Raw genomic sequence first — 27,821 nt, forward strand, 5'->3', positions numbered from 1 at the left:
TTCCCAATTTAGAGATGAGGACAGAGAGCTTAAGTCATTTGCACCAGGTCTCACAGCTAGTAAATAGCAGAGCCAAGATCTGAATCCCAATCTGTTAGAAAGCATAGTTCAGGCTCTTCATTTGAATCTGTTACGAGACGGTGTTACTTCTCATGATTGAAAAAATATTTCAAAACTTCAAAAGGCCAATCTACAAAAATGTAATTTGAATACAATCCAGAGACAGAGATGAAAAATAAATGCAGAATATGTTATCACAAGTAAAGGTGGTTATCAAATTAAAACAAATACCTAATGTGTTAGACAACACTGCTGCTTATAGTAAGTCAGATGGACCCTTTTATCTGTGAGTTTTCACCAAAGGTTAATTTATGTGACTGTCTATTTTTGCTTCCCCCCCTTTCCCCCACCTTTTAAGCAGGAGAGATTTACAAATAGTGCTTGAGCATCATGGAGCTTCTAGGTTCTACTTTAGCGGCAACTTATGCCCACCCTAGACCAACACCAGCCAACTTCCTACCAGCCATCAGTGCCATGGCCTCAAGCTATAGGGACTGCTTCCCCCACTGCAATCTGACCCATAGTCTGAGCCTGCCTTGGAGACCAAGCACGTACTACAAAGCAGCCTCCAACTCGCCAGCCTTGGACCCATACTGCACCAGATCTCAGAGGGTGTCCGAGAGCACCATGCTTCCCTTTGTTTCCAACAGAACCACACTCTTCACCAGATATACTCCAGATGATTGGTACAGGTCCAACTTAACCAACTTTCAAGAATCCAACACTTCCCGACACAATTCAGAGAGACTAAGGGTAGATACATCTCGCTTGATTCAAGACAAATATCAACAAATGAGAAAAACCCAGGCAGACTCCACCCACAATCTGGGAGAACGAGTCAACGACATAGGATTTTGGAAATCTGAAATCACTCATGAGTTGGATGCAATAATTGGAGAGACAAATGAACTAACCGATGTTAAGAAAAAACTGGAGAGGGCTTTGATGGAGACAGAAGCCCCTCTTCAGGTAACTATAAGACCTTATTAAAAGGACAGTGCATTTTTATGGTTATAACCCAGTCGTTGAAATTTTGAGGTTATTTATCTATTGAATTATATTTCGCTTCACCTGTAGAAGCCAAGCCCTTGTCAATAAATCTGTACCGGGTTTCAGTGATGATAAAACCATTGTCATTTTTCTCACATTATACCAAACAACCATTTAAGTAGAAAGAATTCTGGAATTCCCTGGCAGTCCAGCGGTTAGGACTCAGTGCTTTCACTGCTGAGGGCGCAGTTTCAATCCCTCGTTGGGGAACTAAGATCCCGCAAGCCCAGTGGTGCAGCCAAGAAAGAAAAAAAAGTAGAGAGAATTCTGCATGCAAAGCAAAGGAGGCTAATTAAAGCGACACTCTTAAGACGCACAGTATTTTATGGTGAAAATGCCATCTTCCCATCTCTTAAATAGGCTGCTTGGTTATTGCTGTCCCTGGATTAACATAAACGATGTCTGAGAGGAAAAAAACTGTTCTTTTAGTCTGTGTCATGAAATGCCTTCTGCATGTATGTTATGATTCCACTTCAGGCACGGTGAAATGATCAAATTAGAGCTTCTTGGGAATGGAATGAGTTTGGTTAAATAAAGAAATGGGATAGAAGTTAAGCCAGTTTTGGTCCTAGAGGCAGCCTTTCAGTTGGTTGCTGGCCTCTGACCAGGCTTCTGAATGGAGATCAAATTACCTTTAATCCTCTGAGTGTGCGATGGGCCCCCTGACCCCATTCTATCCACCACCATTGGAAGAAGACATTCTGTATGTGAAGATGTCCAAATGATGCAGATTATTTTAGAAGTTGTGTATATGTGAATGGGCAAAGCGAACACTATTTTTCTCCATGTTTGTGTGACTCATTTTCCTGGTGATAAGCATTTTCAATAGGTCTTTTTTTAAAAAAATTTTTTATGGCATCCATAGTAGTAGAGATTAGAGAATCGAAGAGCTAGAAGTCTAGTTGTTTGGGGGGTTTGCTGGAGACCCCTGCACACCGTAGCTTCTTACTGCACCCCTCCTCCCCACTAAACACGAGTGCACACAAATACACACGACCACAGAAATCCTGAGAAAGGTCGACAGGACACTAATGATATTCTTTTAAAAGAACTCACCATGGGATCAGAAGCCCTTTCATACTTTCTCTGAGCTCTGGATCATTTTGAGGATTCCTGGTCTATTTTACAGTACATCCCATCCCACCCCACCCACCACTTATTTTAATGACACTTAAAATGACAGCCACTTACCTTTTACTTAATTTCCAGAGGAGATTCAGTTTCTTCCCTTGACACTCCTTTCAGTGATGACTGCTTTCAATGAGATGGGCATAATTTAAATACTTTTCTGCAGTTTTTGTCCAGATACCTTGTGTGTTTAAACATTTACAATCAACACGGTATCAGAAGATCCCAATTAAAATGAGAATTAGTCCCATGAACAGATACAGCTCAAAAGAGGAAATACTGATGATCAACTGTATATAAGACAAAAGTATTAAAACTGAATAATAAAAATGCAAACTAAGTCAATGAATTAACCGTCTTTGGCTTATCAAATTTGCAAAAATGAAAACCGATAATGTGTAGGGTTGGCAAAAGTGCAGAAGACGGACACTTCAGATATTGCTAGTAGACTATGGATGAGTAGAAACTTCCTGGAAAGCAATTTCGTAATACACATTAAAATAATCAGAGTTCCCTTCAACCCATTAATTCATCTTCTAGTCAGTGTACATTATACTATTAAAAAATTAGAGATTCACTCCAAGATTTTGTTCAATGACATCATATCCAGATTACAGTGTACATACTATTATATTTTATGCTTTTTAAAAATTTAACATTATAGTCATCCCATGTCATGAAATACTTACTCTTTGAAAAAAGTATTTTAACATTTACATAATGTTATTTCATGCATAATTTAGTTGTTGGCTATCTAAGCTGTTTTCCATTGGAGTCATTAATGTACTTTGTCTCATAGACTATTTCAAGTCTACTATTAAACATCAATCCTAAAAAGAATAAAACTATGAGGGCATTGTACTTCTGTTAAAAACAAACAAAACTGATAGGAGTATGGATAACTCATTTTTGACTTCTCTCTACTTTTTCTCTTTAATGGATAAAGCATATTATTATTATTATTATTTTTTTTTTTTTTTTTTTTTGCAGTACGCGGGCCTCTCACTGTCGTGGCCTCTCCCGTTGCGGAGCACAGGCTCTGGACGCGCAGGCTCAGCGGCCATGGCTCACGGGCCCAGCCGCTCCGCGGCATGTGGGATCCTCCTGGACCGGAGCACGAACCCGTGTCCCCTGCATCGGCAGGCGGACTCTCAGCCACTGCACCACCAGGGGAGCCCCGCATATTATTTTTATAATTAGGAAAGCAATAAATGGTACTTTAACAATAATCACCTGGATTTTTGGTCACACAAATATTTTGAGGTCTTTAAATAAGCATTTGTTTCTTCTTCACTCTTCTCAGTAGAAAACATTTGGAAATAAGATCTTGAAGACTATGATTTGGGTTATTGAACTATTTCTCTAGAAGGAATTGATGCCAAATAGTTTTCTCAGATGCTGATTTGTGGGGATTAAGTAGATGCCATCTGCTTCAGTTTGTCAACTTTCCAAATTAGGAATTTTTTTCAAACTCTTTACCTTTTCACTAGCAGCAGGGATTCACTTAGTTGTCACACTGAGTTTCTTGTTTGATTTCCAGGAAAATGGCTTGAAAAGTTGGTATTGGGAGCATCTATTGCCTTGTTTTAGAAACAGGTTATTAGAAGTGCTAGTCACTGATTTTAGTCAGGTTGTATTAGTGTTTTTCATTATTTGTGTATCTGTAGGTAGCCCGGGAATGTCTGTTTCATCGAGAGAAGAGAATGGGAATCGATCTAGTTCATGATGAAGTGGAAACAGAGTTGCTGACGGTAAATATGGGGCAAACCCTTCAATAACAAGAAACCTCATTGCAAACGTGCGTTTAATGTATAGAAACAAAAAATGATGTTATGTAAAGACACAGTAAGGAGTTATAGTATCAGATATTTATGGTATTTAGAAAAGATACATTTTATTTTAGTTTTTATTGAAGTATAGTTGATTTACAATGTTGTGTTAGTTTCTGGTGTACAGCAAAGTGATTCAGTTATACATATATATATGTATATTCTTTTTCATATTCTTTTCCATTATGGTTTATTACAAGATACTGAATATAGTTTCCTGTGCGATACAGTAGGACTTTGTTGTTTATTTTATTTTTTAGAAAAGATACATTTTGGGGGGGTTATGAAAGTAATAGATATTTATTGAGAGAATTTGAAAAATGCAGTAAAGATAAAAATCACCTAAGTTCAGTTAGACAGAAATGACTATTAATGTTAGAGTATTTCAGTCTTTTTAATAATCATACTTAGGTAGATACCACCCAGCTTAAAGACACACAGACATATCTTCCAGGTTAGAATTATAGTGTATCTATGCATTTGAATAGTGCTTTTTTTGTTGGATGAATGCCCAATGATGTTCCTTCTTAAATGTAGACGTGGAAAGGCAGTGCTGTGTTTTTTTTAGAAGACAATGTTTTAGAGCATTTTTAAGTTCACAGCCAAATTGAGGGGAAGGTCCAGAGGTTTCTTTCCATGTGGCCCCAGCCTCCACACATGCATCGTATTGATAACTGTATGTATTTCTGATTATTTCCTCAGGATACATTTCCAAAACTGTAATCCACGCATCAAAGGGTATATGCATTTGGACAGCTTTTGATCAGCCATCCGGGAGCTTACCTCCTAGGCTCTCTCCCACAAGATCTCTGCCATTCCTTAAGATTTCAGCCCTTAGGTACCTGGGACCCTTCCCAGTCTCTCTTTTTTTTTTTAGCCCGGATACTCTATTAATCATTCGTTCTGCATCCCCAAGTGTCAGACATATGTACGTTGGTAACTCATTTTTTGGTTCACATTCATGAAGCTTAAAAGTGAACTTTTCTTTGACCCTGATGCCTTCTGCCTTCCCCTTCCTATTGATAGTACTGTTACTGGTTCTATGACTCCATCCCAAGAGGGCTCTGCTCTGAGACAGTATTGAATAGAACCCTGATACCAGCATGCAAAGAATGTCTGGGTGGATTCTCACCACCAGTAGCAAGAAACGCCTTCCCCGTCTGGGATTTCCGCCTCTAAATGGCTTGTAGGACCCCAGCCCCCTCACAACCAGCCGGGTGATGGGTCAACTTCAAGTGACTCAGGAGCAAATACTGAGAGTGCACATCTTTAAGGAAACACCGCTGCTTCCCAAACTCAGGGATGAGTGAGAATTTGAGAATGTCGTCATCAAAACACACCGTCTGTAGAAATGGGGTGCTTGCTCCTATAGGTGACATTTGTCATTATCCAGATTCCATTTGGACTTGGAGTTTGATTTTAAAGTGTGACTTCAGTAGCCTATTCTACCTGATAAGAGTGTGATAGTTTACCCACTTACCCCAAACCTAAAAAGGCTCAGTTAAGCCTTTAAGTTTGTATGTATCTGTGGATACGTAGAACCACAGGAAGCAGGGTCTGGGTTTAACAGTGAGGTCCCAGAAATGATTGTATATCCACGGTTCAGGGTATAGCCAGGAGTTAGCACACATCCATGTGTGTGGTCAGAACTCGGAGTTCTTGTGACCTGGCCAGTATTCCTCAGCCAAGAAGAGGGCGGAGGCCACATCGCACATGAGGATTAAGTTCTAAATCATACTTTATGACCCATGTCGCATTATAAGTCCTACCCTTTAGTGAGAGCTTCCATCTGCGAGGCACATAATTATCTACCCCACAGCCTAGAAAGGCAGGTGTTATTACCCTTCGTTTTTATAACTTGCCTTTGCTCCCAGCATTTGCAAAGGCAGCATTGGACCTGGGCTATCTGATGCCAGAGCACGTCTTTAACCACTATTCCACCCAAGACGCAGGGGGGTGAGGCAACGGGGGGGGGGTTTGCTTGAGGTGAGGGCACGCCAAAGGCTGTGAAGTCTCTATTCTACCTCCGCGCTCCGCCACCCCATCCCAAGACCACAGCTCCCAAGAGGAGAACCGTAAAAGATGCTTTGCAAAGGTTTCACCCGCTCAGATAGTAGGATTAATTCAAGGTTCTTCAAATGCTTGGATGTGATTCCTTGTTCTCTTTCCATCTTAAGCCACAATGTATTCATTTTGGCCACTGAGACTCTGAGAAACTCAGAGAAGTCACTGCCACCCTTTTATTCTTGGGGTCTATTTTTCCTCCCCAAGTTCAGGATCCAGAAGGGGAGGCACCACTTGCCAGGCTCCTAGTGTGTGGTTCTTGGGTTTTCTGCCATGACCTTCACTTCCCTGGGTGTCAGGTGGCAGCTATCGGTCTGACGACATCTGGGCTCTTCTCACACTTCTGCCCTCTGTCTGTACCCACCACCTTCCGGCAAAACTTCTTCTCACGGGCGGTTGAGGGAATAAGGCCCTTGCCCTGCAGTCACTTCATGGAGGCGTTTCCAGACCAGCCCCATGTGTGAGTGCAGACTAGTAGGTAAGTTAGCGTTGGGGACAGTTACAAAAGTCTTTGGTTTCAGGCATTCCCTATTCCAAGGAAGCCTTCTGCTTCCAACCACGATGTTCCCCATATGACATTATTTAAATTCAAGTATAAAAGTTAGTGTTGAAGGGATTTTTTATAGCAAGAGTCTCATTAAACGTAATTTTTTCCACTGAAAGTTCCAGGAATTCCCTCTGTGTGAATTGTGTACACATAGCATAAAAGCTCACTGGGATTTTGGGTTTTAAGTGATATTTTCTAAGCAGTATTCCATGTATCCTTTGCCAACACCTCCATGAAATGGCTACACACACACACACACACACACACACACACACACACACACACCAAGCCATAGAGAAAGATGAAGACCAAACAACAAAAAATATCAAAGACAGGCACCACCTACAGTGACAATGTGTGAGAAATCCTTGCTGCCTGTAAAGGCAGGGGGACTTGATAACATGTCATGGGAATTTCGTTTTTCATTTACTCCAGTCATTCAGAATATCAAAGAATCAGGCAGGAGGGTTATCACTGAAATAAACTCTAGGCATACTATTTTTATGTTAACCAATTAAACAATAAAAGAATAAGAAGGCTATATAGTTGAGTAATAATTAACATTGGAGCGAAGAGGCCTCTAAAATCAAATGAACAAAGGCAGAAACCCAAAGGGAACATTTGATAGTTTGATGTCATAGAAACCATAAATGTCTGTATATCAGAAACACCACACACAAAATATAAAGGGAGGAGGCAAACTGGTAAAAAAATATAAATATATATATGTGTCATATAATGGGAAAGGATTGAATTTTAAATACAAGAATATTTATAAATAAGAAAAACATAACAGAAAAGGTAGACAAGCACATGAACAGGTGGTTCACAAGAGAAGAAAGTCAAATCATGAACAAATACCCAGTCATAATATTAACCTGCAAATCTGAACAAGTGTGCTTTTACTGGGGGGTGGTCTTTCATGTTGGCAAAGATTGAGAGGAATCATAGTGTCTACTGGCTGTGTGAGGTGAGGAAGCTCACACTCATTTATTGTTGTAAATGGGTACAACTCTTCTGAAGGGCAATTTGGTTGTACTTGTCAAAACCTTGAAAAAAGGCATCCCCTTTGGTGGTGTCTAAATATTTTTGAGCTTGTTCATCACAGTATAGTTTTATGTCATGGCAAAGTGTTCAAGTTTCATGTTCAGTGTTCAGTATGATGGTATGACCACTTTTCACTTGAAAAAGTGGTAGTGATGGTTATGTGCACTTTTTAAATGTCTTCTAGGTGCTACTTTGGGTTCCTAAATTTTGTAATGTGAATATGAATTTCAGAGGGAAGTAAATATTTATTTTAAAAATCTCTGCTACCACACAAGATCTCTGCTATACGTGTAACAATATATACATCCTAGCAGCATCAAAATGCCATGTGCGTGGTCAAGCAGAGTGGCATGGATAGTGCAGATTTTATACGAGTATAGCAGCTGGGCTGCAGGGCAGAGGCAGGACAAGGGGAGACCTGGCCTCCTAGCGTGGAGGTTGGCCTCCGTTTCGAACAAAAAGCTGGGTCTTTTGGAGGTCACATGCACTGCCTGAGAGAACTGCCTTTTAGGCTGTCCTTTTCCCTTCCAGATTCACTTTTCTTGGAAGAATACTTAGTATAGAAGAAGCCATGCATTAAATTCAACCTTGTGTATCACCAGAATTTGATTGATTGATTGACTGATTCAATTAAAGACCAGAGATAAAAAATAAAGGAAACTCCTAAAATTTTACCCCTGTCCCAACTTGTTCCACAATATATTTCCCTAAAGCCCTGTAAAGGGTGAATCTCAGTCTTATATTAAGACAGCGATATCATGGGGGCGTGTAGGTAAATAAGTGGGTATAAAATTCTTTTCTTGTTTTACTTCACGATTTTCCCAGAAACAAAGTTTTCCTTCATCAGTGTTTTGTTACACTGTTGACTCTGAACGTTATGTTCGATATCAAAACATTAATGTGGCTTTTTTTTTTTTTTCCACTTGGGTAGGAGGTTGACATTATTCTGTGTTGTCAAGAAAGGATGAAGCTGCATTTGGACAAGGCCATTGCCCAACTGGCGTAAGAGCTTTTACCTCTCTATACAGTTGAAACTCTATCATGAAACTGTACTTCCACGCTTCCCAATCAGATTTCTCTTAGCTTCTTATGTAAGGATTTCTTACACATGGACACACATCCGCATGCACATACACGTTTTTACTTAGAAGGTAAAATGAGTACTTGGGGTACTTACTTTAAACTTTTATTTAAAGAAATAATTTTTGCAATGCTTCAGAAAGGATTTTTATCCAACCTTGAAGTGTGGCTAAGGTTACTTTTAACTCAAAAGACTTTTATTCTTTGATAAGAGATAGACGTGTACACGTGCAGCCCGACAGCTGGAAAAGCGATGAACTGTGGCACACTTTTATATTTACTTTCCACTTCTCCTTAAAAACTCAGCCTTCTCCTCCGGTTTCTCGGCAACCCTGGTACGTGGTCCTTGATGCTGTGATTACACCGCTGCATTCACTGCATCCATTGCGCTGTAATTGTTCACCCATCCTACTCTCTAGCAGAATACAAATTCTTCTTCTCTTGGCAATAGTAGACAGGAGGCACTTAATATTTATAGTGGGGGTTGGCGGCAAAGAATAATAATCAAAGGAGGGTTTGAAGCAATGATAACAGCTGTCAGCATAGAAAAAATATTGGCCGAGCCTGTCACCTTATAGGACTAGAAAGGTCAACGTTCATTTGGTGACGGCCATGGAAAGAAGTAGTGTTGAATATGTCACACAGAGGAAATGATGATTCTGCCTGTACTGATGTTGTCAGGGGGAGTGTGTGATGTAGCCAAAGGAATAGTGGTTCTAAAGGTGGTGGTTCTTTTCACTCAGTCTGCTGACCATCAAGATTGATGCTGTGAAGGTCGGTAAGATTCAGATGGCTGAGTTCTCTCTCAAGCTGTCATTGGAAGGGCTCCTTAATTCAGAAATCGGTGAGGATAGCTGAGGATTGGCTAAGGATGCTCTAACATGGTTACTGGGCTCGGTCCAGCAAAGGTGACGGGAGGAAGGTTTTCAACTCCACTTGTCTTGAAGGAACAATTAAGGAAAGATCATGAGATGGGCTTGGATCTCAGCTGAGAATGGAATCTCATTAGAAACCAACATGGAGGCCTAGATCTCTCCCATCTTGGGCTCTAAGACGGTGGATCGATAGAAGGCCTTCCTAAGGAGGCTCTGAGGTCAGGTCAGAGGAGGTCAAGGGTGTCAGCCCAAGAGAGGAAGCCTGGGGAGCATCTTGGCCCCAGACCACAGATGAGAAAGACCTAAGAATCCCAGAGTTTCAACCCAGTAACCTGAACTCGGAAGCAGCAGGGACGCAGCTTCCTCTCCTTTCATCCTCTGCACGCGCGCTGATTTAGAATCCACAAAATGCAGACGACCTGTGCGCTGCTACCCTCATCTCCACTTTACAAGCAACAAAACAAAGAGCTTTGACAGGTCAAGTGACTTACCTGAAGGCACAGGCCAATTTAAAGAGGATCAGCCCCCTCAGTTCCACACAGGCTTTCCTGGGTGGCTCCTCTATGCCAAGACCTTTTTCGGGCGCTGGGAATAGAGAAATGTTCTAGGATCATCCAGTTCTCTGGCTTCTTCAGATGCTCTTTGTATGCGATTGCCCAATTTTTATTTCTCCCCAATTCCAACAACCCACTTGGTACCTCCGCTTGGACGTTTAATGGACACTCAAACGTAAAGCAAGACCCGCTGTCTTCTCCCCCAGCCCTCCATCCCACCCATAGATTTGCTCACCTCTGCTGATGGAATCCTGCTATTCCAATGGCTTAACTTTCGCCTTTTTTTTTTGGCTCCAGAGCCTGTGCTCTTTATTTATTTATTTTTTAACATCTTTATTGGAGTATAATTGCTTTACAATGGTGTGTTAGTTTCTGCTGTATAACAAGTGAATCAGCTATACATATACATATATCCCCATACCTCCTCCCTCTTGCGTCTCCCTCCCTCCCACCCTCCCTATCCCACCCCTCTAGGTGGCCACAGAGCACTGAGCTGATCTCCCTGTGCTATGTGGCTGCTTCCCACTAGCTACCTATTTTATGTTTGGTCGTGTATATAAGTCCTGGTTCCATCTTTAAAGCGTCTCCAGAATCTGAGCATTTCTCACCTCCTTCACTGCCGCCCCGTTGGTCCAGGCCACCACCATCTCTCACCTGGGTAGCCTCACCGGTCTGCTCATGGGGTATCTCTGTCCCCTGCAGTCCGTTCTTAACCCCACACCAGAATGATCCTTTAAGATTGTAAGTCGGTGGTCTCTCACTCCACTCAGAGGAAAACCTGACATATTCCAATGGGCAGCAAGGTCTGGTTCTCCCTCTGCAAGTCTTGGTATCACCTGCTTGAGGAGAGTCCTACCCTGACCATCCTATTTAGAATCGTCGCGCACATTCCTGGCCCCCTTTTTCCTGCTTTGTTTTCTGCATTGTTCTGCTAACAAACCACAGGATTTGCTTATTCCTTATGGGGACTGCCTGTCACCCCCCTGTAGGATGTGAGCTCCTCTAGGGAGGAGACGTTTGCTTTGTCCGTGATGCATCCTGGCACAGAGTAGGCACTCTGTAATGCTATGTGGAATGAACTATGCCACAAGTCAGGGCGTGGCTCACCTGTCACCCACGCCTGCCCCACCGGCCTGTCTCTTTGGGACTGAGCTGCCTGCCGGGTCCTCTCTCTGCATGGCAGGGCAGGAATGCCAGGCATCTCAGAGCTCACCAAGTCCTCTTCCTTCCCAGGAGGGTTCTGGCGGGAGCGGGAGGCCGGGGGCTGCCAATTCCTGGCCTCTTTCCACACGCTGACTCCTGCAGGGGAGGTCCATTTTGACCCTCGATTTCTACCTCCAGGCCTGGCACAACTGCAAAGTGAGGTCATTTACAGCTGGAGGGAGGCTGGCTGTGAATACCTCCTAACTTCTCAGGGAATTGCACTCTAGGAATGGAGGAGAGAGGGGTTAGGATGTAGCTGAGGAAAAGGAAGAAGGAAAGGGAGGCACAGATGTGGACAGATTGCTCCAAACCAGTGTCCTGTCTGGAGCGGTTTGGGTACTAGGAAGATGGGCCCCAGCCTGGGGGAGCTCCAGATACCAATTTCTGTGTGTCTGCACGTCTCATGCCCATGGAAGGGACAGTGTAGGCAAGGCTCTCATCGCCCACATGTAGGGACAGCTCCAGGGGACGCTGCTTTTAATGGAGAAGTTAGACATCGTGGGAAGGAGGAGAGACCCAGAGAGCAGTCACGTGTGCGCGTGGGGGGTGGAGGTGGGTCCCCATCCCGAAGGGCCGTCATGCTTCCTCCTGTGACATTGTTCCCTTAGCCTGAAACTCCGTCTCCCCTCTGTGTTTTAGAGCCAACAGAGCTTCCCAGCACGAGCTGGAGAAGGACCTGAGTGACAAGCAGGCGGCTTGCCGCATCGACGATAAATGCCACCACCTGCGAAACACGTCGGACGGCGTCAGCTACTTCCGCGGAGTGGAGCGGGTGGATGCCATGTGAGTAGGGCGCGTGCCGCCTCTGTGATTTCCATGTCACTTAATTCATTCTCTCTCCTTTCAAAAGGATGCAGCGCACAGGTAAATCGGAGATCCTGGGAGGACGCGGAAAGGTAAGAGGCACCTGCTATGGACAGGTCGTCAGTAAGCACGGTGTTCTGCAGACACTTGCATCCTGTAATCTTTTGTAGAAGAATATTCATTGTTTATATTTCTAACTGTGAAAATAGCACCTGCTTGAGGCAGAAGAACCTAGAAAACACAGTTTAGCACAAAGAAAATAAAATGTTACCAATGTATCGGATGCCCTGGACGTGGGCCGGGGGTGGGAAGTACAAGCTGAAAAACAGCTGAATGTTGAATAATTTATTTCCACTCTTTCTTACACCTGCCCTGTCCGTGGTTTCTTTGCCAGGCCCCTGGATACGATCTTGGGTTCATGCTCTTTTCTCTATGAGAGGGCCTGTCTTTCTGCATCTTGATAACCCTGCTATCTTTCTTTACCATCTTATAAAAATGGTTCTGTCGCTTTCACATCTCTTTGGAAAATAGTGGCATAGAACGTTAAAAAAAATCAACTTGATTGAGGTGAAATTCACCTATGCTAAAATGCATTTGGCGTTAGTGTACATTTTGATGAGTTTTAACAAATTTCTATGCCTATGTAACTGTAACCATATCCACACTCATGGCCCCTCCCCCTTTTAAAGGGACTCCCTTTAAAGCTCCCTTTAGGGCTGGTCACCCCAAAGCAGACCCCCTCTTAGCTCTTCTGTAATAGGAGCAGCAACGGGTACCAACTTTGTCATTCAGATTCTTCAGGTGTGAATCAGATTCAGACCCTAGGTCCTAAGTGGTCCCCATGAAGTGCCTCTTACTTAATTTGAGGAGAGCAGGAAGCATCTTCCTTTTCTCCTTCTGGGGTGGACGTGGAGGGGGGGGTGGGCTGGGATCGAACCACACACACTCTGACCACTTGGTCCTCCATAAAGGGCCTCATCTATTTCCAGCATGAATTCTTAGCCGTCTCTTATAGGGTGTCAGGGTATGGAACAGATAGGATGTTATTTTTGGTCATCATGGCCTGAGCTAAAACCTTAATCGACAGTAAGAGTCTCATTTGACATCCTATTACACCATAAAGCAAAGAAACCACACAGAGAGGCCCAATGTTAACAATTTACCATCAGTCCTTCCAGTGTTCTTCCACTCGTGTAGATATCGATTTGTATTTTTAAAGATTGGTATTACACATGTACTGTTTGTATAGCCTGTCTGATTTTTCACTTCAGGATATGTCAAATACATTGTTTGTGAAAATATTCTACTACAGCATGAGTTTGCATGCTGTATGGATTACTTTTTAAAAGGTACCATAATTTACTCAAATTTTTCTTTACTTTGGGACATTTTAGCGTGTTTCCAGTGTTTCAGGGATTGGCATAAACACTGCTAAAAATGAATCTCCTTACATGTACATCTTTGGGTTATTTCCTTAGGATCAATTTCTGAAGTGGATCGATACAGAGATTAGCATGACCCTTGTGCAGTGATGATGTGCCAATTCAGGAAGCATTCTGTATTTTTAGTCCGGGGATATAAAGTACAGCATGGTGACTGGTTAACAATACTCTATTGCATAGTTGAAAGTTGCTAAGACAGTAGATCTTAAAAATTCTCATTCAAGAAAAAAGGTTTGTAACTGTGTGTGATGGTGGATGTTGTCAGCTAGACTTACTGTGGTGACCATTTTGCAATGTACCCATAAATCAAATCATTACGTTGCACACCTGAGACTAATATAATGTTATATTAGATTTCAATAAATTAGATTTCAATTAGATTTCAATAAAAACACTTTCTAAAGTGGAATTTCTGAGTTATACACATTTGCTCTCCGGCATGGCCGTACCAATTCAACTTTCCTACCTGCAGGATGAGAGAATCTTTTTCTAAACGTGCTCACCAGAAAATTATCATTCTCTTCATTCTTTGCTATTCTGACAAAGGGTTGTTACTATGTTGTTGTTTTCATTAGTACCACTTTGATTAGTCCTGAGGTTGAATATTTTTTCGTAACGCTTATGGGGCTGGTGAGACACATTTCTAATGAATGGACATACTCATACCCTTCACCGATCCCCTCCCCCGCCCCTGCACATTGGCAGAGGACTTAATTTATGCTGCGGATTTACAGAGAGAAAGCGCTCAAACAAGGAGCAATTAAGAAAATTTTAAAAGAAGCTTTGCTCTGATGTTTACTCTTCATGCAGTAAAACCAGGATCAAGTGATTTGGGGTTTTTTTCTTTCTCAGGACGAACGGTTGCCTACAGAAAATCTAGGCTGATTCATCATCGTTTCCATTGTCTGGGTCTATTTCTTTTTTCTTCAGGGTCTCAGTGCCCGAGTCCTGGGCCAAATTTACCCACGACAATATTCTTCGCTCCCAGAGCGAGCGAGCTGCCTCTGCGAAACTGAGAGATGACATCCGGAACCTCCTGGTGGTGACAGCCAACGAGATGTGGAATCAGTTCAACAAAGTGAACCTGGCTTTCACCAGCCGCGTTGCTGAGACCGCAGATGCTAAAAATAAGATTCAGATTCACCTCGCAAAGGTAAGCCAAGCACTGGGAGGCCCCCGCAGCTGACCTGGGACCACAGATCTCCACCGTAAGGCACATGACTTCCTGGCCATACAGACTAAGAAAAATGAAAACTGGTACAGAGTGCACCATTTATTTTAGCCAGGTAGCTAGGTGTCAACATGAAATTGGACTCCAGCATGAATTGGAAATGGGAACACAAAGAATGCACTATGTCCTGAAAGGTTCCTAGTGTTTAATAGAAACAAACATATTATTATTAACGTTCAATGAATCACCGTATGTAACTAGGAAGTGAATTTATTATTAGAACATATGGTAGGGATGTTTTCTGTTAAATTATTTCGGGCCTTTTTTTCTGGAATACAAAACCAAATACAGGCGACTATTAAGTGGTTCAAAATGTTTCTGATATTGAACTTTTGAAAGTGCTTTAAGTATAAGTGTTTGGTAAGGACACTAAGATGAAAGATTTAGGCAGAATTCATGGGTTTCAAGACAAACAAGTGCTCTTGCTTTTTTAGTATCGGTCTTGGAGTCCTTGTTATTTCTGTGGGTTATGTTGCATATAGTTTTCTGGTTTTGTTTCTTAATTTAATTTTTATTTTATACTGGGGTAGAGTTGATTTATAATGTTGTGTTAGTTTCAGGTGTAGTGGTTCAGTTATCCGTATATACATATTCATTCTTTCTCAGATTCTTCTCCAATACAGGTTATTGCAGAATATTGAGTAGTTTCATTTCTCTTTTTAAGAACCTTACCATGTTGGCTCTGTTGCTCTCAGGAGATATTATCCTATTGAGGGCACTGTGTTTTCCCAGGCTGCAGTAATTTACCTTTCCTTCTCATGGTGTCTTCTTTGGGTGATACACATTTGTTGGGTCAGACAGCTTCTACATCCAGCGAAGGGAAGAGAGAAGGATAAAATGTAGTTTTTGTCCCAGGAAGCTTATATTTGTGGAGAAGGTGCGTGTAACATGAAAAGCTCATGCGCAATGAGAAACAATAGAACATGACAAATCACGGTTGCCATATAGCCAACACAGAAATCGTTCTGGGAGTTTGGAGGAAGAAGCGAGCATTCAGGTGGGGCAGCATCATGAACAAAGCCTCGGGAGGTATAGTCAATCAGAGGTTGAGTCAGGTCTGTAAAGAGACCCTCTGGCTGGCACAGACGGTGTGTGTCCCTAGAGAGACAAGCTTGGAAAGGCAGGTGGAGCCAGACCGTGGAAGTCATTGATGGGCAGGCGTCCCCTGGGCAGTGAGGGGCCACCTAAAGGCCTTTTATCGATAGAAGGCTGACACGATGGAGTCCCTTTGCTCAACAAAGTTTTGTTTACTACTGTATTAGTTTGCTCTGGCTGCCGTAACAAAGCCCAACAGACTGGGTGGCTTAAACAACAGAAATTTATTTTCTCCCAGTCCTGGAGGCTGAAGTCTGAGATCAGGTTATCAGTGGGGTTGGTTTCTCCTGAGGCCTCTCTCCTAGGCTTGTAGACGGGCGCCTTCTCCCACACCATCACGTGCTCTCTTCCCTCCATGCCTGTCTGTCTCCTAATCTCTCTCTATAAGGACACCAGTCAGATTGGATTAGGACCAACACTAATGACCTCATTAAAGATCTTCATTAGCTCTTTAAAGGCTCTACCTTCAAATACAATCACATTCCGGGATCTGGGGGTTAGGACTTCAACATATGGATTTGGGGGGGTTGAGGAGGATAGAATTCAACTCATAACAGCTACATTCAAGGTGCTGTGCCAGGGGCTTTGGGGTGTACACACATGATGACTCACTGACCCTGCCATCTTGTGTCTTGTGTGAGACAAGACACGTATGTAGAAAATGATAAGTTCCATCAGAAAAGTGCAGAAAGAACCCTTTGGAGCTACAGATAAAAGGTTCAGTTTGTCTAGCAGAAGGAGCAGTTATTTCCAGTGGTGAGAGATGGGGGTGGCTTCGTGGAGCGGGGAGCCCTTGAGGGTGGCCTTGGTGATAGAAGAGTGTAATGATTTTCAGCAGGTGGCTGAGAGCTTGGAAGAGAGGGCAAAGCTTAACTGACAGGTGAAAGAGTTCCTGGATTTCACAAGTGCTGAAGCTGTGTGGTTACAGGAGGTCTCTGCAGGGAGAAAGGAGATCGCAGAGAAGGGGTCAAGGGCAGCACCTTGCACTGGAGTGAGGAGAAGGAGTTAGAGACAAAATCAAGGATTAGGATAGCAGTTGGCCAGAGAAGTAAGCAAGGCGAGGGTTTCAAGGGGAGGGACACTCCGCAGAGGCCTCATCATTGACTTTGAGTGCGTGGTCTCACCAGAGCAACCAGGGCCAGAGACAGGATACGGGGGCCACTGGGAGGTTAGGTGGGTGGCACGTGGAGGGAGTAGGCAAGGCCACTGCTGAGTCCATGTGGCTGTGAACTTGAGGAGAGGCTGGGAAGGTACCAGCTGGAGAGGACCCAGCGGGATTGGATGAGAGCGTGGTGGGGAAGGCACGAGGGTTCAAAGGAATTTGGGTGATGGTTGGGGGGCATCTCCAGGCCACAGGAAAGCGGCTGAAGAAGAGGGGACTAATGGGGGGGTGTGGAGACCCCGGGGGGGGCAGAGGTCAAGGTCGTAGGCAAAGGAGAAGGCAGGGTTTTCAGAGCACAAGAAGGGGGCTTGCTTGTCAGAAGAGGAAGACGAACCAGGGAGGGATTCAGGTTTAGGTAACCGGGGGACCTTCTTTAAGGAGAGAAGAATATAAAATTGGGGTTACCAGATTATGAGCTCCTCCCTTGCAAGTGAGACACCCCAAAGCTTGACCTCGATTTGCCTCAAGGCAAATCCTCCCCTAGCAGGAAAACCTCTCTGAGATTAGTGAGGAGAGGCAGCGGGCAGATAGAGCAAGGACACACCGACGTGGGAGGGAAGCGGGGACCCTCGAAGCTGCTGGCCTCCCTTTTCTCGGAGTCACGTGCAAATGTGTATCAGTAAATATCTAACAGCCGGTGATCTGAGGGAAAAGGAGAAAGCGAGCTCGGATTTGCGGCATTCGCCCATTTCTGTGGCCTAAGTGCTCGCACGCTGAGTCAGGAGGAGATGCTCTCCAAAGGGTGGGAGCAGGTGCCGCACCTCCCACCGCGGGTCCCGGGATGGGGCTGGTGGGAGGAGGCCCTCAGACAATCCTCCTTCCCGTCAGGGGGAGGCCCGGCCACCGATGCACGGGTCGGGGAGCAGGTTGTTGAGGGCCTGGCACCAAAGCCCCGGGCGTTTGCTTCTCCTGGTACAGACCCTGCAGGAGATTTTCCAGACGGAGATGACCATCGAATCCATCAAGAAAGCCATCAAGGACAAGTCCGCCTTCCTGAAGGTGGCTCAGACCAGGCTGGATGAGCGTACGCGGAGGCCCAACATAGAGCTCTGCAGAGACATGGCTCAGCTGCGGTGAGCGATGGAGAGGCGAGGGGGGGAGAACCAGGTGGGGGTCACGGTGATGGGGAGGGGGGCGCCCTCAGGACCAGCTCGGGCTCCTCTGGGGAACCCCCCAGGCTGCCGGCAGCTCTGAGCTCCTAAGGCTCATCCACCAGCACATGGGGATGTAGAGCAGCCTAGTGATGGTCACGGCGCTAGAGCCTCCTTTAAAGTGTCAGTAATGGGGTTCGTGTTTAACAGCCCGGATTTTCGGTTTGGGATGATGGAAAGTTCTCGAGATGGAAGGTGGTGATGGTTGCCAAGTTTGTGAATGTACTTAATGCCAGGAGCTTAAGAGCTGAGGTGGTAAATTTTGTGTTATGTCTATTTTACCGCGACTAAAACAAAAAGGAAATGACACCAACACTACACACAAGAATAGTGTTAGCACTTAGCCTCATTCCGGGGGCGGAGGTGACGTTGGGCTCCTTTGCACCTCCCTGGAGTGTCCGGAGTTTCCAGATCCCCTGTCTCGGAAACAGTACAGAGGTTGGCCGCTGTGTGTGTCCGAGTGCCCCTGACGCATCGGAAAAGGGACTTTGGGTGCCAACTCCCCCCACCCCATCTGTTTGCTCTCACCGTTGCCCTCATCTGCTTCTTTGGGTGCTTCATTCCTGCTCTCATCGTTAAGAGCATCCTCAGGATCCCCTAAACCCCGATGGCTCATTTCAGCTCATTTCAGTTTGTTCTGTTCTTGATAGAAATTGCAAGCAGCTGGTCATCAACAAGCATCTCCCACGTGTACACGGTGGGAGGGATCTGACACTACACTTCATCTTCTGGACACTAGGTGTATTTTCTTCTTCTTTTTAACTTGGAAGATTCCTTTCAGGATGGGCTTGAATGGAATTAGCCACCCCCCCACCCCCATTCTGACTTCGTTTCTAATTTCTCAGTACCTGCCTATCTGCCTCTTTCTGGATTGCATCATTGCTGTGCTTAGGTCTTGAAACACTTTGTGCAGAAGCAAATGAAATTTATAGCAACTGGAGGGACGAAGCGGCAGCGCTTGAACTGGAGCAGTGGGAGAGACCACTAGCCTTGTAGTCTGCCTGGTCCACGACTGAGTTCCCTTATATCCTAGGGACAAAGCGGCTTTGAGCTCTTACCCAGGGAACAAGCGGTGGGGTGAGGCTGTGAAGGAAAGGGTGGTCTTTGTGAGGCCAAGAATGAGAAAGATGATGATAAAGGTGGTGATGGTGACAATCACAATAGCTGTTGCCATTTATTGATCTTATTCTGTGCCGGGCACTGTCCTGCATACTTTACCTTATGCGTTCTCTTCAATTTACAAATAAGTAAATGGAGGCAGAAGCGGGCTGAGTGACGGTGACCCAGCGGGCAACTGCTGGGAGGAAGGAGAGACATAGTTAGAATCCTTGCCCATCTCCCTGCTGAGCTCCGTTCAAACAAAGCAGCAGTTTGCTTCTGCTTCCCCATGTTTCATTGTATGGGGCCTTTGCCACCCCGCCGTCCTGTACCTAAGCTCATCTGGCCTTCTCAATGCCCACATGGGATGGGCAGCAAAGCAGGTGCTGTATCCTCATCTCACTCTCACAGAGGATAAAACAGAGGGTCACAGAGGAGACGTTACTGCAAAACACCCTCCATGGGCAGCACGCGTGTTGTCTGTGTTGGATGCTAAGAGGTGTGCTCTAGAATAGATTCAAATGGCCTTCATCTCCCACAGTAGCTGTGTTTCTCCTAGTGGAGCTGTCGTCTGGGCCATCACCATGGAGGAGGTCACCCAGGCCACATGTTTCTCCAAGTGGGTTCCACAGAACCCCGACTCACACACAGCCCATCATTGAGGTGAAGCAGCCCACCACTCTGGAGGCAACCAGTCTGAAGTATCTATTTATTACAGGAACCTGGTAGTGGGATCACACCCGTTTGGCCAGTTAGATTAGATCATGAATTGTGGTTTTATGCAAATATTATTGGGAGAAGCTGAGCTGAAGTTTCATGCTCCGACAATTTCTGCGGAGCCATCAAAAGTAGTGACGGGGGTCTTCCCTGGTGGCACAGTGGTTAAGAATACGCCTGCCAATGCAGGGGACACGGGTTCGAGCCCTGGCCCGGGAAAATCCCACATGCCGCGGAGCAACTAAGCCCGTGCGCCACAACTACGGACCCTGCGCTCTAGAGCCCACGAGCCACAGCTACTGAGCCTGTGAGCCACAACTACTGAAGCCCGCACGCCTAGAGCCCGTGCTCCGCAACAAGAGAAGCCACCGCCATGAGAAGCCTGCGCACCGCAACGAAGAGTAGCTCCCGCTCGCCGCAACTAGAGAAAGCCCGCGTGCAGCAACAAAGACCCAACGCAGCCAAAAATAAATAACTAAATAAATTTATCAAAAGAAAAAAAAAAAGTAGAGCCGGGAAGAGAGAAATTGTTCGGGCTGCCATCAGACCAACACAGGGTTGCTTTTCAGAAGGGTTTTTGAGTCGTGGTCGAATTTGACTTTGCAGTTATCAGACAATGAGGCATTCACAGCTGCTTCTGAGAAGCTGAATGATTTTTCCTCTTTTCTCCCCCTTCACGGCTAAACAGAATTTGCTTTTCCTTTACTTCCTGTCGACCCTGCAGTGTGTCTATTTCCTCTGCTCCTTTACTGACTTCAGGACAAAACCTACTTTTGTTTCCGTAAAGATTTCTTGTTAAAATATCGTTGCCAAAAATATGGTCCTAGAGGAACAGCAGTGGAATTTAGGATTGTTATTGAGGGAGGAGGGGATTATTTTTCTTATTCAACTCATCATTCTGAAAGCAGCCCTTTGGCTGTCTAGATGAAGAAAACACAAGGACCATAAACTCAGGGGAGTGAGGACAGAGAAAAAGTGCTGTTTCCATTTCAAGACTTTGATTTGCATTTGAACTTTTTCTAAATGGGTGCTTTCAAGAGCAATTCTAAACATTCTTGGCATCCTTGAGGGCAGGCCAGACCAGGCTCTGCTTTACTTAATCTGGATATTTTTTTTTCAGATGACGGTAGTTTTATTTGTATTTGAATGCAAACTGTTTTTTCAGTTCTGTAATTTCCCCCCAAATGAGTGGTTTCGGCAGAACGGCTGCCGTCTGCCAAGAATAAGGAAACTGAGAGTGGAACGTGGCCTTGAAAGAGGAGGAGAAACGTATTTCTAACGGCGAAAGTTGAGGGAGGTGTCGTATCTCTGAGCTGCCTTCACGCAGCGATGGGAAAACCAGGATGTTAGCTGCCTGCATTCTAAGTATCTGGAATTGCTTTTAAAAAAAATTGGTATTTTAACGTGTCTTTTTTCAGAAGAGCCCTCACAGATAAATTTTCCATTAGACTAACGTTTGGCTGTCAGGAGTGAAGACTCACACGTCACCCTGCTCCGTCCCTACCTTTGGGTTCAGGGTTCCGTTTGAAGCGGTGAAAACAGCTCAGGGAAGGCTGGGAGAAGAGAAGCAGGCCGCTGTGATTATAAACAACTCACCCTCATAAATCCCATCACCAGCCGTGTCCGACAGCCTCTCTGAAGATCTGTTTCTTTGCTAGTGGTATTGTATACCCTGGGATCTTCAAAAGAGAAACTTACTTTTTAAATCCAGCCTGACCTAAACAACAACAAAATATGCCTTTAGCTCAGTTCTCAGATGCTATGTTTACAGATCTCAGGCCAGAGGAAACTTCCACACTTAAGTTTAATTCCTTCCCTCCCACATTGGAAGTAAGAAGACAGTTCAGGCTCTAAGATGAAAGGAGATGCACGGTGTCGGTGTGTTTTCACGGCTTGTCGTTGCATCCATGAGCCTTTTGGGGGTGCTCTGCGGTGCTCCCCACCTCGGGCTGGCTGCAGGTGGCTCCTTCTGGCCTGTGCTCCCTCTTCATCACCTGGGGTCTGCTCCTCGTTCCTGGGAGACCCTTGACTTGGACTTCCGGGCAGCTTCCTACCTCCCATCATGGGCTCCATCTCCTAGGACACAGAAGTTGGTCCCCATCCATCAAGCATTTTCTGTGCCCCTGTCAACTGCAGGAGGGGCTGTGGATGTCACTTTCCCGGACCTGATGGCCGGCAGGGAGACGTAGCACACAGGCCACGACAAGCACCCCGAGGGCCACAGAAGGGCTGGCGCTCTTGGAACACACGACATCGATATCTGGCAGCGAACTAGTCCCAGGGCTGACGGAGGGACTTCCCTAAGAAGGGTCTGTCCAGCCGGGCTTTGAGGATGGCGTAAATTAGCGGGATGAAGAGTGGAATAAGAGCATCGTGGGCTGAGGGGACGGCAAGGGGGAGACCCTGAGGTCAGACACGGAGCAGGGACATTCAAGGACTTGCCTGCACAGTGGAGAGGAAGGGCGCAGGGGCACGGGGAGACAGGTACCGCAGATTTTTACATTTTTACATAGGGGTGTGAGGAAGAGGGTGGGGTCAGGGATGATCAGAAGACCTTTGGTTCCAGCATCCACAAGGATGACGTCACCATGGCCTGAGATGGGACAGGCAGGTGGCCTGGGGTGCTGGTGATTCATCTGCTCTGTACCCCACCTTGGCGTGGGTGAGCCCCTGGCGGGCATACCCACCAGGGAGGGTGTGTCCAGAACGTGGGCCTGCAGGGAGGTCCTGGGGAGTCTCCAGACCCCCTTCATTTGTCCGCTGTGGCCTCGGATGGAGATGTGATGTTTGCCCCGTCGCGGTGTCGGTCCAGCCGAGGCACTTCAGGTAACCTCTCCGAGTTCAAGGCCAAAGAGAGTTCAAGTCCCTCAAAATTGTGTTTCCTTTTTGGAAACTATTTATTGTTTTCTTTCTGGCGTTAAGAGCTGTATCTGTTCGTGATAGAAAATCAGAAAATGAAATAAAAAATAAAAATCATCGTCAATTCTCCTTGCCGTTGAGGGATAACCATGGTTGCCACCAGGCACGTTAACAAAATGTGATCACGCTGCATGTAGAGTTCTATATCCTGACTTTTTCAACCAACATTGTATTCTGAGTTTCCTTCCCCAAGGCAAAAACAAATTCTTGTTTAAAAAGTATTGCCTGCATAGTATTCCATCGTCTGGCTACGGTGTCCGTTATCATCAGGATCTTGTTTCCTCTTGTTCTCTCATAATAATACTCAGTACAGGATAACACAATGAAGGCATTGTTCCTTTATCGTTTTCTGTCAAACTTTTCACTTTGTTTAAATTCACAAGTAAGAGAGAGACACGCTCTGATTTTAAAACAAATTCAAACAGTACAGATCCATATGGAGTAAAAAACAAGAGCCTCTTTTCTGCCCTCTCCTCTCCCCCCCACCAGCACCACCCCCCAACCTCAACCAGCAGGTGCTGATTTGGTGCATCTCCTTAAATACATTTACAATTTGTCCTTTACCAAAAGCAGGGGGCGGAGGGTTTTGAGTAGAGACGTTGTGGCTTTGGTGCCATCTTAAATGAATATTCTGTGAGAGCTAATTTTGGGCCTGACACTATTTTGGTTCTTGTGGTAGGGTTGCCAGATTTTGCAAATTAGCGGCCAGGTAAATATGAATCTCAGATAAACGATGAATAATTTTTTAGTATTAGTATATCCCCAATACCGCAAGGCATCTTTACACAGAAAACACTTATGGTAAGTAAAAATACTTGTAGTGAATATTATTCAGCCTTAAAAAGAAAGGAAATTCTGACACGTGCTACCACATGGATGAACCTTGAGGACATTATGCTGAGTGAAACAAACCAGTTACAGAAGGACAAATACTGGATGATGCCACTTGTGTGAAGTACGTACCTAGTGTGGTCAGATTCATAGAGACAGAAAGAAGAACGGTGGTTGCCGGGGGATGGGGGTCGCCGGGCGGAATAGGGGTTAGTGTCGAAAGGGGACAGAGCTGCCATTTTGCAAGATGAAAAGAGTTCTGTGGGTGGAGGGTGGTGATGGCCGTGTGACTGCCCATGATGCCACCAAACTGCACACTTAAAAATGGCTCCGATGGTAAATTTTATGTTGTTTATATTTTACCGCAGTGAAAAAAATACTTGGACTAAAAACATACGTGTTTATCTGAAATTCAAATTTAACTGGGCCTCCTGTGTATTATCTGGGAGGCCTGCGCTGTGGGGATGACAAATAGAAACGAGATGGTCTCACCCAGAGGGTCCAGGGCCGAGGCCAACTTCCCAGGTCTCTGCTTCTGGGAGCTGAGTGGGCGGGGCAGGAAATGGGACCCAGTTCCTTATTATGTCCACCGAGACTCCTGATTTCCTTCTTAGCTTCCTGGATAACTGTGAGTGGTGTATAAACACATGTAGGCCGTCTGCCTTTGGGGAGAGCAGTTCGTCAATCCCTGGGGCTCAATTTCCTTGTCTGTAGAACAAGGAAGCTGGGCTTGATGACCTCTGCCATTTATCTTCCAGTGGCAAAGTCTGTGAAGCTATAAAATGGTCTTGGTATAATGATTTCCACATGGTCTGGGTATTTTTTTACGATCGTGAAATCCTTTTCCACCTGCAGCGACATCCACACCCCTATTTGTACACTGTCACTATTCTCTTTATATTATGGTACATTTTAGTTAATTTCATGCACACACCCACCCTCCCCCCACCCAACCAGTCTGCTGATAAATGAACATCCCCAACAAAGAAAACTTTAGCTCTGAATCACTGGGCAAAATTTGATGAATTTGGAGTTGGTGGTTTCAACTAAGTTATTATCCTTACTATTGTCTTTTATAACCTGTTTAGTATTCTTTCTCTTGATTGACCACATGGTCCCACCCCTTGGATATTATTGGCCAAATCAGAGGGTAAAGGAGTCCTTGCTTAATTGCTCTCTGGGAGGAGAAAGAGTTTCTAAATATAAACACAACAGAAGAAATCACAAAGAAAAAGAAAGATTTAGCTAACTAAAAATTGAAATCTTATGTATAACGAAATATAAGCTAAATTAAAAGGTAAAAAACAAATTAGAGAAAACATTTGCCACAAGCTTAACAGACCAAAAAAAAAAAAGTAATATGCCTAAAACTTAAAGAACTTTTTGCCAAAGTTTAAGATAATTAGTAATACCCCAATAGAAAAATGAGCAAAAGACAGGAAGAGGCAATTCATGGAAAAATTGCAAAATGCCCAATAGACATTTAGGAAAGTTTCACTAATAATCAAAGAAATGAAAATGATATCAGTTAAAATAATTTGAGGAGGAGATGCTAGATTTTTTACAAGAAATGATGACTTTTTTCCTTTCTGTCTTGAAAAATGTGTCCTGTTTTTCATCAGCAGCACAATCAGAACGGCAGCTTGTTTCATGGTTTACGTAGCTGATTTCATGAATTATCATTTTCATGTCCCATTAGGTTTTTGACGTTTCGATATTTACTCTGGAACCTTGGGGCATTGCTGGGGGGAGGGGCATTATAATTGGAGGAGTGCCCATTAACTAACCCCTCCCCCACCGTAGTTAACAGGTTGGGCTGAATTCTAGCCGCTGAATAAAGCTGGGTGTTCCCCTCTTCCTCACTATATAAACAGCTTTCAATGATAAAGTAAATGCATGAAAATTGAGCTGTTTCCATTTTCCCCATCTTTACTATTAAAAAAAATCAAATGTTTAAAAGTTTACCTTTTTAAATATTAGAAGGTTTAATATCCGCGTGTATGCGCAATGCATGTATGAAAACTTGCTGGTGCCCCCCGAGTATCCTTGGTGTGCCTTTTGGATCGTCCTGTTTGCTTTGCGGCTTTGCAGCGTGAAGTAGTTCTGAGGTTGATGTGACCGGTGGGAATTCAGTAACCACACTCGGCGCCGGTGGAGCTGATAACCAGCGTGACTTCTGCTAACCTAACCGGTGCCTCTTCCCCACGCAGCCTGGTTAACGAGGTGTACGAGGTGGACGACACCATCCAGACCCTGCAGCAGCGCCTGAGGGACGCGGAGGACACCCTGCAGTCGCTGGTCCACACCAAGGCCACCCTGGAGCACGACCTGGCGGTCAAAGCCAACTCCCTGTACATCGACCAGGAGAAGTGCATGAGCATGCGCAGGAGCTTCCCCAGCACCCGGCAGCTGGTGGGCTTCTGCTAGGGCCCCCTCCCCTGGACTAGGTGTGATGCTCCCCAGGTAAGGCGGAACCAGGGCGCCGCGCGCGCACGCACTTACACGAGGGCTGATCTATATTCACTTATTAAAGGATCGTATTTATAGACATGTGCCGCGGTCCTGTCTCGTAAAACCTTTCGTTTGCCTCCAAACCTTAGTTCCCGACGATTTACTAGGCCTCTGGGCCAGAGAAAAACAATCGATGTAATAGACAAGGTAAGAACACTTATTTGTATTGCTCTTGTATTCTCTGTGTAACATGAATGGGCTGGAAAGGAGCAATGTATTTTTTTCTGAGGCCGTGGAGGCAGGTATCCCAGCAGGTGGGTTCTGAGAGAACGGGAGAGGCCTCTGGAAGGTAGTAGTCGGGGATAGTTTGAGCAAAGTCGAAGGTGGAAAAATAGAGAGTGCATTTGGACAATAGTAAGTAGACCAGTTTGGCTGTGATTCATAACGTAGGGTGTGTATGAAGAAACAGGACGGCTGAGACCCCTGGAAAGTTGCGGGGGAGGACGGCTGAGACCCCTGGAAAGTTGCGGGGGGTGGGTTCAAGGGCAGGGGGAGTGATGGACAGCTCTGTGCAGGGACATGGCCTTGTGAAAGCAATGACCGGGGAGGGAAAGTTTGAATTGGAGAGATGGCCGTGGAAACCCAAGAGGGGAGAAGCACAAAGCATGTTACAACAAATCAGCAGAACTCGCTAACCTCATAGGCGAGTGAGCCCTGAGGGCCCAGGGTGACAAAAAGTTGCTGACTTTGGGTGGGCCGAAAAATGGGACATCGCTTACATTCTAGGGGGTCCTGTCTTATCTCAGGGGTTGCTTATTTTTTTAAAATAACTTTTTCTTTATTACAAATGAAAAACATTTGCTGATATCTGTTTTGGAAAATAGGGAAACGACACACCCAGAACTCCTTGTAAATTACTTGCTATCGCAGAACCCAGAAATAATCACTGAAGTTGGTCAGCATTTTATGGTATATGCTTTCAGTCCTTTTTCTGTGACAGTATATGTGTCTATAAAATTTATTTACATATACAGGTAATATGCAGTGTTTATTTACACATATGTATCATATGTGATGCTTATATTTAAATACATAATTAATAACACTTGGGACCACACTTCTGATTTGTAATCTCCTTTTCCTTATTCATATATTATACTATAAATGGGTTTCCATGTCATTCGCTGTTAATGCACAACATCATTTTTTTTTTTTTTTTTTTTTTTTTTTTTTTTGCGGTACGCGGGCCTCTCACTGTTGTGGCCTCTCCCGTTGCGGAGCACAGGCTCCGGACGCGCAGGCTCAGCGGCCATGGCTCACGGGCCCAGCCGCTCGGCGGCATGTGGGATCTTCCCAGACCGGGGCACGAACCCGTGTCCCCTGCATCGGCAGGCGGACTCTCAACCACTGCGCCACCAGGGAAGCCCCACAACATCATTTTTTAAAACCTTGCCTTGGTGTCTCTAAAAACAATAAATAACCA

General features: G+C 44.9%; 1 protein-coding gene and 1 pseudogene across 1 annotated transcript; both read left to right on the forward strand.

Moving 5' to 3' along the window:
* Positions 1-444: 444 nt before the first annotated feature.
* Positions 445-27,821, forward strand: TEKT3 (tektin 3). The gene is made up of 7 exons (XM_089900312.1): positions 445-1,029; positions 3,906-3,989; positions 8,657-8,727; positions 12,077-12,220; positions 14,614-14,836; positions 18,090-18,244; positions 26,098-27,821. The coding sequence occupies exons 1-7, from the start codon at positions 451-453 to the stop codon at positions 26,312-26,314; spliced, it is 1,473 nt and encodes a 490-aa protein (XP_089756438.1). The 5' UTR covers positions 445-450; the 3' UTR covers positions 26,315-27,821.
* LOC115803613 (U6 spliceosomal RNA) lies at positions 13,707-13,807 on the forward strand (annotated as a pseudogene).

Source organism: Delphinapterus leucas, chromosome 19, assembly GCF_059928025.1.
Source record: "Delphinapterus leucas isolate spDelLeu-1000000601 "Yukka" chromosome 19, BTC_Dleu_Yukka2, whole genome shotgun sequence".
Taxonomy (NCBI): Eukaryota; Metazoa; Chordata; class Mammalia; order Artiodactyla; family Monodontidae; genus Delphinapterus; species Delphinapterus leucas.